Below are 12769 nucleotides of genomic sequence, written 5' to 3'. Positions count from 1 at the left end.
CCTATCATGATTTTTTCTACCTTGATCAGCGGGCAATTGGTCCCCAGCCAAAATGTTTGGGTAACTATGGATATGACCATGGTGGGTCAGATCTATGCACAAGCCCTTTTCTGATCCAATGGTGCTTGTGCACAAAACCAACCCAATGCAAATCCGGCTAATCAAAATTCGATGAGAATCAGGCCGTCAATTCGCTGCGTTCTGCGAAGTGAATTCCCGCCAATTTGTTAAAGAAATTTAACCCCCCCCACACACACACACAAAAAAAAAAGCGTCCGCACATGCTGTCTGATTGGGCGGTGGAAAGGGATTAACCATAATCCCTAGCGCCCATCCTATCAGCTGCAGGCCCCTCTGTGATGTCAGCACCTTCCCCTCCCCCTCTATATAAGGCGAAGGTAATGGAGGCGGCCAGTCGGCTGTGTGTGGAGAGAGCAGGATGGCAGCAGGCAGTTACAGCAGAGCAGGGAGAGACTAACAGCGATATAGGAACAGAGAGGAGAGGATAGGATGGCTGATTGTGGGGGATTGTTTGTTGTAGCTGTCGACCAAGTGTCCAGTTTACCAAGTAACTGGGTGCCTATAGGAATTCACTGGGACCAGTGAAGACACAGTCCATATTATTTACTCACTGGACACAGGGCACTGTAAACTCCTGTACACTTCTATTGAGTTATAGCAGTTTACTAGGATCAGTGAATGGAGCGTGCGCCTTACATAATCAGCGCTGGCACTCCACTCCTACTGTGTTATACAAGTTGGGTTTCATTACATTGGATGACTGACTGGCTGATTGACATTTTTTTTAAATTGTGATTTTCCAATTTTTGACACTTTTACAAGAACATGCCCTTCTGTAATAGTCCCAGTACTGTAGCTACTATAGTTTGGCAGTTTTATTGAAATTTGTTAAGAATCAAGAATATTAATGAATTTGACCTAAAACTTGTGAAGCTCTCGAAACGAATTTCCAGCTGCTTCGCTCATTTCTAGTCATTTCCACAGTTAAAGGGGTAGTGCGGCGCTAAGAAATTATTCACAGAATAACACACATTACAAAGTTATACAACTTTGTAATGTATGTTATGTCTGTGAATCGCCCCCTTCCCTGTGTCCCCCCACCCCCGCACGTGTACCCGGAAGTGTAGTGCATTATACATTACCTGATCCGTGTCGCGCCGTCCGCCCTCTGCCGCGTCATCCGATGCTCAGCCGCGATTGGCTGAGCATAACTGTGCTCAGCCAATCGCGGCTGAGCATCGGATGACGCGGCAGAGGGCGGCTGGCATTCGGGAGAGTGGCGGGAGAGTGGCAGCTGTTTGTCGGCCGCCCGAAGAAGACGTCACAGCCTCAAGATCGGAGACGGTGGTCGGCACGTGACAGGTGAGTATAGCGCACCACACTTCCGGGTACTCGTGTGGGGGTGGTGGGACACGGGGAAGGGGGCCATTCCCAGACATAACATACATTACAAAGTTGTATAACTTTGTAATGTGTGTTATTCTGTGAATAATTTTTTACCGCCGCCGCACTACCCCTTTAACTGAAATTTTGGGTGACCGAATGACTATCAGGCAAAAAACATCATGACAGATACCACAGGGCCCTCATAACAGAGACAGCAACAGTACCCCTGTAACAGCCCAAACCACAGTGCCCCTATAACAGTACCAACCACAATGCCCTATAAGACTGACAGTGCCTTCATAACAGAACCAACCCCACTGCTCAATAACAGTGACAGTGCCTTTATAACAGTACCAGCCCTAGGGTCCAAAAACAATACTAACCATACTGCCCTATAACAGTGCCCACATAACAGTATCAACTACAGATTGCAGTAACAGCCTCAGTGCCCCCATAACAGTACCACACATGACAGATTAGTCCTATGTTGTCTACAATAAGAGACCAGTCCATCAGGATGTAACAACCAGAAGAATAAATTCAGAATAATCTCTGTAATTCTTGTATTTCCAGAAGCCGGCTATCATAGTGGACAGTCTACGCAAAGAATTCGAGGACAGAACCAGAGTTTGCACATGTAAAAAAAGACAGAAGAAAGTGGCTGCCAGAACCGTGTCTTTCTGTGTCAATAAGGGTGGGTGCTGGGTAGTCTGCGGCACCGCCATATGTGCCAGTGCCACCGCCACTGGGGGGGGGGGTATAATCACATAAAGACAAGTTCTTCAGCTTTCTGATCAGATTACTTTCCATTCCTCATCCTTGAATGGACTGAATTTTTCTCACAGCTGATGGTTTGTTACAGTTTAGACAATCGTCTTGAGGGTCTGTTACAATGCATATCTATGTTCACACACTGTTCAAATGATGCCCATTTTTATTGGATGGACTTCAACTGGAAATAACGTCCATTATTTTGCCGTTATATGACTGCTGTCCAATAAAAATGGCTGTCATTTTGTCGATGTGCAGGCAAATTTGTCAGTCCAGACAGCTGGTAAACACTGAGCGTATCTGACTCCTCTTTCCCTGAGTATCCTACAGGGGTTATCTGTTTCATTTACAGCAAACAGAGATCATAAGGGAATGTATCACCTCCATTTTATTCACTGATTAGTCAAATACCGACACGTTCTTTCATTCTAATCTGTTTCTATTTTCTGACTGCAATTTTTTTTATTTTACTTTTTGTACACTGTTATGGGGGCAGCCATCTTGCCTGAGCTGTTTTTAACAGCATTTAGTAACATGTTTTTACAGCATGAGTCATGAGACAGAGTCTGTCCCCTTGAGATGAATGTCAAACATTACTGAGCACGCCCTGTGACCTTTGAGAAGGTCATTCCACAAGAAGCTCCTATTGTCTCCTCTATCTAGGGGTGTCACATGTCGTTGTAATGCTGTGCAGATCACTTTTCAGCAGCCTCCTCTTATCACCACCGACACAACAGGTAGTCTCAGCTTAGTTTTAGCCCCAGTGGTGATAATAAAAACTGCAAGATCTTTGGATTATTTTATAATACAGATAAAAAAAAATGGAAAATTTGAAATAATGTCACCGAAGATTCTTAAAAAATATGTTTAACATAAAAATAACATTAAAACAATAAATAATATTTTGATGACTCGTTCCCTTTAAACATTTCCATTACTCATGTCTGGAGTCCAGGAGAGATGTGCTGCTATTGTGAGAATTACTTGCATTGATATATTGTAACAGTGCGTAATACTAATACTGCTGTAATATAGACAGAGTTTGGGTGCTATTAGACAAAGCGATTGTTACCGTTTAACCATAAATGATCGCAAACGAGATTGTTAATCCTTAACCTGAAATCGTTCACCATATCACACAGAACGATAGCCGATAGTTACGATCGTATTAAGGATCATTACTACGATTGTTTACTCGGATTCCAGCAAAAGAAGGAACTATGAGTAATTACAGTGAACGATTAGTGAAGAAATGCGGAACTACATCAAACAAAAGTGGAATTACAGCGAATGATTAACAATGATTTTGGGGTCAGATCTAAATCAATTATCAACAACACACAAACAATTTTGCGATCATTGCCTGCAATTACACAGGACAATTATCGTTTAAATTAGAACGATATAAAGATTTTCCGCACGACCATGTGAAACAGTAAGACGATCCATTCTTACAATGTTTGTTCTCTTTTACAGGTGAAATTCTGGGATTACTGGGGCCCAATGGAGCTGGGAAAACCACATCCATATTAATGTTGGCCGGAGAACTGAAACCTACAGCTGGGGAGGTAAGGAGATCAGAATCCTGCTGGTTTACTGTGATCTCTCAGAAGACGCTTCTCTGTTGTGTTGAATTCTGGGAGACGTAGTGCCTACTCCCGTCCATGGAACTGAATCCTACAATCGGAGACGTAAAGAGATTAAAATCCTGCTGGATTCCTGCTCTCAGGATGCGGGAACTCAGAATCCATGTAACCCCCTTGTCTGCCATGCTGTGACAAACTGTAGGAGATGTCTACACCAGGATAAGGAACTGTAATCTATAACCAGGGAGTGGATCAGGATCTTGCTGGTTTCCTGCTAGCTCTCAGGGTGCAGAAACTCAGACTACAGTATCCCAATTCCATGCTGCAATAGGGCCAGTTCAAATGGCATAAAACAGGCAGAATTCCGAAACGGAACTCTCTGCCGCGGAATCCTGCCAAACTCAGTGTAATACTGGCTGTCTATGGGAGGGCTTGCACGCCTCCTCTCTCTGTGCCTCTCCGCTCGGAAGAATTGACATGGCAATTCTTCGGAGTGGAGAGGCACGGAGAGAAGAGGCGCGCGTGCCCTACCATAGACAGTCAGTATAACACTGAGTTTGGCAGGATTCCACCGCAGAATCCCGCCAGTTTTATGCCATGTGAACTGGCCCATACATAGTAATTATGGATTCTAATTGCAGCATTGGCTGTGGATAGAAGAAACAACATGACACAGCTATAAAGTGACTGCATATTGTCTGTAAAGGTTGATCTGCCCTGATGTGCCCCCTACAGGTAGTTCTGTGCAGCGGGGCAGACTCTGAGAAGGATGACGCCAGCTCTGCCTTCATGGGGTATTGCCCGCAGTTTAGCCCACTATGGCCCACTCTCACTGTGAAGGAACATCTGGAGATCTACGCCGCAGTGAAGGGCATGAAGAAAGATGACGCAAAGCAAGCCATAAAGCGGTAAACTGTCTGCTGCAAAAATTCTGGGGTCTCTTTAACCCATTAAAACACATCAAATATATTTCGGGTTTTTGTTCAGTTGTTTCAGTTTTGTTTTTTTCTGTAGGGTGTCAGAGGCGCTGGAACTCAGACAACATCTAAATAAGCCGGCCAAGAAGCTGTCTGCTGGGGTCTCCAGAAAAGTAAGTGACCTCGGTGTGTATACACACACACAGCACTCTTCAGAACCCAAGTGGTAGACTCTCTCTCCATATATATATATATATATATATATATAGAGAGAGAGAGAGAGAGAGAGAGAGAGACACACACATATCCTTGTTCTGTATGGGTCCCATACTGATGCTGCATTGGGTAGCTAAGATGCAGATTTGCTCCATTGAATGAGCGGTGCATACAGTGACATTCCCCTTAAAGATTCACAGACATGCCCTTATATTTCTTACACGGATAGGAGACAATCTATATAACCCTGTGTCTTCTCGTTACATTCTGTATTTCCCCTATAGGTTTGCTTTGCCATCAGCATGCTGGGTAACCCAACCATCGCTCTCCTGGATGAACCTTCCACCGGTCTGGATCCCAAAGGGCAGCAGAGATTGTGGTGAGTGCCATCTTACAGCCGTTGTGGATGCCTCCTGTCCAGTGTCCAGTGGTCACAACCACTGGAAATATGGGGCAGATTTTACCAGTGAGATACTCAGAGATGTCATTGGGGTCTTCGGGGTGATGTGGTATTGGATGAATGGATGGATGGATGGCTGGCTGGTGACTGAACATGTTCATACTGTGGAGGAGGCAGAAGACTCTTAAAGTCCATCACTTGCAGTACGTATCTTTAAGACTATTGGATGTGTTTTTGATCACACAACACAACCAGGATTCTGGTCTGGTCTGGCCTAGTGATCAGTTCTTATGTATTACAGGAGAGCTATCAGAGCAGCCTTCCGGAACAAGGAGCGAGGCGCCATCCTCACCACACACTACATGGAGGAGGCAGAGGCCATATGTGACCGCGTGGCCATTATGGTGTCTGGGAAGCTCAGGTAGTGGGGGCTTATATCGGGGTCACATCCCATCACTACATGCAGTGTTCATGTTCTCTCATTTCTTGATGGTATGAACATAATTTTAAAGGAGACATAAACAATGATTTCCCAACATTGTACGATTACGTGGATGCAGCCTGCAGTTTAATAGGCTGAGTTCACACTACGTATATTTCAGTCAGTATTGTGGTCCTCATATTGCAACCAAAACCAGGAGTGGATTAAAAACACAGAAAGGATCTGTTCACACAATGATGAAATTGAGTTGATGGCCGCCATATAACAGTAAATAACGGCCATTATTTCAATACAACAGCCGTTGTTTTAAAATAACAGCAAATATTTGCCATTAAATGGCGGCCATCCACTCAGTTACAACATTATGTGAACAGATCCTTTCTGTGTTTTTAATCCACTCCTGGTTTTGGTTGCAATATGAGGACCACAATACTGACTGAAATATATATAGTGTGAACCCAGCTAAACATGGGAGTCTCCATCCTGTACAAGGATCCTCTACAGCTTCCTATACTGTACATCACACCTGTAATCTCCAGGATGTGTACTGTATATGAGTATATCTAGTATATGTACAGGATACGGTGTATTCATAGGGATGGAGGTAACCATATAAACTAGAAGGAGGACCCCCATCCCTTACACCGCTGTGTGACCCCCGCCCTGTGCTTTGTCTCCAGATGCATCGGCTCCATCCAGCAGCTGAAGAGTAAGTTTGGTAAAGGTTACCTCCTGGAGATGAAGGTGAAGGATCCCCGGCGGGTGGATGAGATTCACCAGGAGATCAGCCGGATCTTCCCGCAGGCAGACAGACAGGACAGGTAAGGGCAGGACGGTCACACATCTTCCTCATGTGTCACATCGGAGGAGGATAACGTGTATTTCTGCTCCACAGGTTCTCCTCACTGCTGCTCTATAAGATCCCTATGGAGAACGTCCAGTCCTTATCTCAGGCCTTCTCTCAGCTGGAGGAGGGTAAGAGGCTCTTCTGTCCCATGGCTCCAGGCCTGCACTCTACTATAGGGATCTGCGGGACCACCACATTACCTAAACTATAGAAAAAAATTACGCCAATATCTTATTGCTGCGTCACAATCTAAGAGGGTGATGTTATATCCTTCTACTTCTACGTAATCAATATCAGACCTTGTCTTTCCTGCCAGACCAGGGTGTGTTGTCATGGGGGCACAAGCACAGAAGCATTATACATATAGGAGAATGTGTTATGATGATACACAAGTCTATGAACGATATCTAATCATTGTGTCTTCTCCCGTGTACAGCGAAACATGCCCATGACATTGAGGAGTACAGCTTCTCCCAGTCCACCCTGGAGCAGGTACCTGTATGCTGTTGGTGGAGCCTCATGTGATTAATAGAGATGTCCTGATCAGAGGAACCCGCCTTCTTATATCTCACCAGGGCTTGTCCACAGTAGACTTCCTCTTTAAGTTAGAGGGGACCACCTTCATCTTCATTTCTCTCTATTTCCCCAGGTTTTCCTTGAGTTGGCAAAAGAGCAGGAGAAGGATGACTATGACCAGGTCGCCACGTTCACATGGAGGCCTCTTAAGACTGAGAGCGTTTGACAAACTATTAGGCATGCTGAGAGAAGAAATCTGTCAGCGGGGGGAAATCATTACGGGCAGGCAATGGGGGGGGGGGGGGGGGGGTAATAAAAAAGACACTTTGCTTACCGCACCCAGTGCCCGCGCTTGGCTGCATCACAGAGCTCCTGCACCCCTCCAGCTGTCATCTTCTCATCTGCTCTACATCACGATCCAGAATTCACGTCACAGTCTGGTGGGATTTAGCCTGCTCATTACAGGCAGGGGGTGGGTGGGGGGGAGTTATAGTCACCTGTCCTGGTGCCCGTGCAGAGCCGCGTCCTGGACCCGCTGACTGTGTTCTGAGCTCCCCGCCGGGTATGTCACGACCCAGCTACTGAATGCCCGCTCAATCAGTGTCCCGCCCCGGACGGACTTCTCCTTTAAGTACCATACCAGCTGAAGAGGTGCATGAGGAGTCTGTTTAGCAATATATACCAAAAATCCTTTATTTTGTAAGTCTGTACTTCCTTTCAACCAATGTCAAGGATCACTTAGGCTGGGTTTACATATATACGTTTGCATCAGTTGCGTTTTTTGTCTAAAAACTGACCACAACTGATGTCACAACTGATGCCAAAAATGCATCAGTTGCCATCAGTTTTTCTATCCTTCTTTTCAATAAAAACCATCAGTTTCCATCAGTTGTCATCAGTTGTCACAAGTTGCTCTCATCAGTTGACATTTTTTTTCCCATTATGTTTTCCTGTCATTTTCAATGGGATTTGCGGGGGAGCGCACAGGGGGGCTATATACTAATTGGGGGAGCTCACAGGGGGCTATATACTACAAGGGGAGAGCGCACAGGGGGGCTATATGGGAAGGGGAGAGCGTACAGGGGGGCTATTTGGGAGGGAGAGAGCGCACATGGGGGGCTATATACTAGTGGGGGAGAGCGCACAGGCAAGCTAAATACTACTGGGGGGGCAACAGGGGGGCTATATACTACTGGAAGAGCAACAGGGGGGGCTATATACTTCTGGGGGAGCAACGGAGGGCTATAGGGGAGGGGGAGAGCACACAGGGGGAGATATATGTCTATTTTTGCCTGAACGCCGGATGCCAGAGCCGAACGGCATGCGTCCTGCCCGGCGAGGCATCCGGCGCTCTATTCACTTTAGTGGATGCGGCGCCGCACAGCCTTGCGGGCCGCACAGGAGGACGCTGCATGCTGCGTTCTCCCGTGCGGTCGGTCCGGCGTCACTATTTACACGCCGCATATATTGACCGATCCCATTGAAAACAATGGGATCAGTTCAATAATGCGTTTCCCTCCGGTGCTTTTCTCATGCGCCGGAGGGAAACACCGCCGCACCGCCGGACAAATGTAAACCCGGCCTTATTTCCTGGTGGAGCAAGTGCTCAATGCCACAGTTTCCAGACCTCCTGCAGCAAAACTACTAAGTGTGAATGCACCCTTGAGCTGGGTTCACACTACGTATATTTCAGTCAGTATTGTGGTCCTCATAATGCAACCAAAACCAGGAGTGGATTAAAAACACAGAAAGGATCTGTCCACACAATGTTGAAATTGAGTGGATGGCCGCCATATAACAGTAAATGACGGCCATTATTTCAATATAACAGCCGTTGTTTTAAAATAACAGCAAATATTTGCCATTAAATGGCGGCCATCCACTCAATTTCAGCATTGTGTGAACAGATCCTTTCTGTGTTTTTAATCCACTCCTGGTTTTGGTTGCAATATGAGGACCACAATACTGACTGAAATATACATAGTGTGAACCCAGCCTTATACAGTCAGTCAGCAGCTGCTATATTTATTACCTATCTCCCTGTATACTCATCTGCTCGAAGCACAGTTAAGCACAAGGCAACATGCTGAAAAAAAAACACCACATTCCTCCCAAAGGTTTAATTTGTCCCCACAATATAGCATGACTGTGTGGGATGGTCAGAAGCAGTGATGTAATCTGTAGCGGCTGGTCAGAGGTGGTGACATCACTCATGTGAGCTCAGAGACAAGACACAGCCAAGGCTCCTGAAGAAAACAGAGAAAAAATGTAATCTCAGAGAATTGCTGAGACAACACTACACTGAAAATTAAAGGACTACACAGCTTCCTGTCAGGGATGAATCAAGTAAAACCCTGCTGAAGCAAGGACTATTAGTGATAATGTCATAATAGTAAAGTATATGCCTTGGGGGTGATATTTAGACATAATTTTATGATACTGGAATACCCCTTTAACCTCTTAGTGATCAAGTCAATTTGGGCTTCACTGCCCAAGCAGTTTTCTTTATTTTCTAGAGCGTCCCAAGAACTATAACTTGTTTTATTTTTTTTTATCAACATATGAGGGCTTGTTTACAAAACAAGTTGTCACAGCTGCGACGCGTGTTCCGGCACTATGGCATTATTGAGTTTTTCACTAAAAGTGACACTGTCACCCCCTATTTGCATTTTGACTGCTCTCCACAGGTATAAAGGGTAAATGTTACAGCTTTCATTACTTATTTTATATCACACCTCATGGTGCTTGTTCTGGTAAAAAGTTGTTTTTATCACTTGTGAAATGGTATATATAGGCCTATAGGCCTAGCACAACTTAGACCTGCCCCATTTGTGACGTCATCACCAAATAGGCCCGCCCCCTCAGCAGCCATTGGAAGGGCCAGCCTAAAGCTCTAGGCCCCACCCCCTAGATTGTCCCACACCAATGGCTGCTGAGGGGCGGGGCCTGTGTGATGATGTCACTGATGGGGCGGGGCTAAGTGGCGCTAGGGGCAGAGTGATGTGGCACATTTGCCGCGAGGCCCCACCCACATATACATTAGAGAATAAAGACAAGATGATCTAGAATTTTCAATGCAGGTGCTCTTGTGCATAATTTATTAGGAACAAGGGTAATCACAGACAGAGTATCGGACGTTTCCGTGGTGACACCTTTATCTAGGACTCTGTGTAACAGATGATCACAGGCAGGACCAGGTGGCGGTCCGTGAAGTGCGCGGTCCAGCGAGGCTAGGTCGCTCTGTGACACATACACATACGGCCAAATTGTGGTCCATGCCGATATTTGGTCTGTTCAAAAAAAGAGACCAAACACAGGAAGTCATATACAACCTGCATGATGAAAAGTTTATCATTTCATCATGCAAGTTGTATATGAACTGAGGGCAATTGATTCGACTTTTTTTTTTTCTTAACGACAGTGCCTCTTTGTCTAGCCCCTAATGGGCTATCCTCTGATCACTAACATAACACACTGCACTATCATTGTAGTCAGCATTATACCTCTGGCATGGCTGTATGCAAGCATATACATTGCAGGCCCGCTACCATGAAAGCCCAGCGGCACCTGGCGATTGTGTCGACAGGCTGCCAATGAGGTAAGAGAGATCAATAGTGAGGTGTCTTTGGTCCTAGCAGTTAGTGGGGGAGCACAGCTGTCATACAGCTCCCATGATCCTGGTACAGGAAACCCTGCCTGGATACTATGCTGCCAGTGTAAAAATGTATCCCCGTACAGTACTGTATAAATTGTATCTTCTCCTTGCTCTATACATAGTATCATCCTAGTAGAGTACTATATATAGTACATTGCATCATCCTTGTACAGTACTGTATACATTGATTGTATCTTCTCATTACTCCATACACTGTATCATTCTAGTACAGTGCCATATACTTTGTATCTTCCCATTATTCTATACATTACACTGAGAGGAATGAGTTAATCCATCCAAAGAAATAAGAAGAAAAATAAATTCTTTTCTAAATGAACTTTCCTACATGACTGACCTTCAAGGACATACAGCTGTTTCACCATCTGTTTCCAGCAGATAATAAATGTTATTTTATTATTCACATTTTTGTAAGCAGATAACAAATGTTCATGTATCAACATCCTTATGTAAACAATTTTTAATTGAACATTTAATCTTATTGTATATCCATATCTGTCAAAACATATCTGTAGTTATTCGTTCTTTTGAAGTTGATGACTTGCATAGTGTATGACTTTGCATTTTACATTCATATCCATTGGTTTTTTCCTGTATAAATAAAGGTGGGTTCTCAGAGATAGCAGAACACACCAGACTTGTTTGCAAGATACGTTGTCTGTGTCCTCATTCTAAGTGCATGGTGTGGGAGAGGGGATCCGGACCCATTCTCCAACTCAATTAGGAAACAGCCAACAACAGTAGGCCTTCTTTGGGAAGGCACCTCGACAGTATCAATCTAGTACAGTACTGTATACATTGTATCATCCCAGTACAGTGCAGAATACATTGTATCTTCTCATTACTCCATACATTGTATCATCCTAGTACAGTGCCGTATACTTCGTATCTTCTCATTACTCCATACGTTGTATCATCCTAGTACAGTGCCGTATACTTTGTATCTTCTCATTATTCTATACATTGTATAATCCTAGTACAGTTCTGTATACATTGTATCTTCTCATTACTCCATACATTGTATCATCCTAGTACAGTGCCGTATACTTTGTATCTTCTCATTACTCTACACATTGTATCATCCTAGTACAGTGCCGTATACTTTGTATCTTCTCATTACTCTACACATTGTATCATCCTAGTACAGTGCCGTATACTTTGTATCTTCTCATTACTCCATACATTGTATTATCCTAGTACAGTGCCGTATACTTTGTATCTTCTCATTACTCTACACATTGTATCATCCTAGTACAGTGCCGTATACTTCGTATCTTCTCATTACTCCATACGTTGTATCATCCTAGTACAGTGCCGTATACTTTGTATCTTCTCATTACTCCATACGTTGTATTATCCTAGTACAGTGCCGTATACTTTGTATCTTCTCATTACTCCATACGTTGTATTATCCTAGTACAGTGCCGTATACTTTGTATCTTCTCATTACTCCATACGTTGTATCGTCCTAGTACAGTGCCGTATACTTTGTATCTTCTCATTATTCCATACAGTACGTTGTATCGTCCTAGTACAGTGCCGTATACTTTTGTATCTGCTTATTACTCCATACGTTGTATCGTCCTAGTACAGTGCCGTATACATTGTATCTTCTCATTACTCTATACCTCTATGCATTGTGTCATCCCATTACACTGTATCTTTTCATTAATAGATAAGTTGTACCTTCCTGATGATATATCTTTTATGTTATTTTGTCAACTACAACCCCAGGTGTTGTCAGAAAAGGACTTGTATAAATCCTATTATTACGTTAAGTGTTGTGCACTGGAGGGAGAGGATGCAGGATAGAAACGGGAGTGGGGGTGGAGAAGTAAATGAACGCTGGCTCTTTTCCATCTTACAAGTGGTTTATCAGTGGCATCTGATTTCATCAGTCATCCTAAGTGCTGCATGGTGCCTACAGGACTGGTTGCTGTGACTGGTGAAGGAGGGGGCATGTGCTGTGTCGGCACTAAGTGATTGGACGGAGC

The 12769-nt window shown here is 44.4% G+C and overlaps 1 protein-coding gene across 3 annotated transcripts in view; it reads left to right on the top strand.

Moving 5' to 3' along the window:
* The window catches only part of LOC138772103 (ABC-type organic anion transporter ABCA8-like), a 32496-nt gene extending 25133 nt beyond the window's left edge, over positions 1 to 7363 (top strand). For 2 of the 3 annotated variants that reach the window (XM_069952243.1, XM_069952239.1), the window contains 10 exons: positions 1981 to 2101; positions 3655 to 3746; positions 4500 to 4672; positions 4779 to 4854; positions 5182 to 5276; positions 5599 to 5718; positions 6420 to 6560; positions 6635 to 6714; positions 7023 to 7078; positions 7236 to 7363. In XM_069952243.1, coding sequence (XP_069808344.1) covers positions 1981 to 2101; positions 3655 to 3746; positions 4500 to 4672; positions 4779 to 4854; positions 5182 to 5276; positions 5599 to 5718; positions 6420 to 6560; positions 6635 to 6714; positions 7023 to 7078; positions 7236 to 7328 — 1047 coding nt within the window. In that variant the 3' untranslated portion in view covers positions 7329 to 7363. The remainder of the gene's footprint in view (positions 1 to 1980; positions 2102 to 3654; positions 3747 to 4499; positions 4673 to 4778; positions 4855 to 5181; positions 5277 to 5598; positions 5719 to 6419; positions 6561 to 6634; positions 6715 to 7022; positions 7079 to 7235) is intronic. The other variant, XM_069952242.1, reaches the window with a different exon arrangement.
* Positions 7364 to 12769: the final 5406 nt, after the last annotated feature.

Source organism: Dendropsophus ebraccatus, chromosome 14, assembly GCF_027789765.1.
Source record: "Dendropsophus ebraccatus isolate aDenEbr1 chromosome 14, aDenEbr1.pat, whole genome shotgun sequence".
In the NCBI taxonomy this organism is placed as follows: Eukaryota; Metazoa; Chordata; class Amphibia; order Anura; family Hylidae; genus Dendropsophus; species Dendropsophus ebraccatus.
The sequence above is the reverse complement of the archived record's forward strand: the minus strand, read 5'-3'. Positions and strand labels throughout refer to the sequence as shown.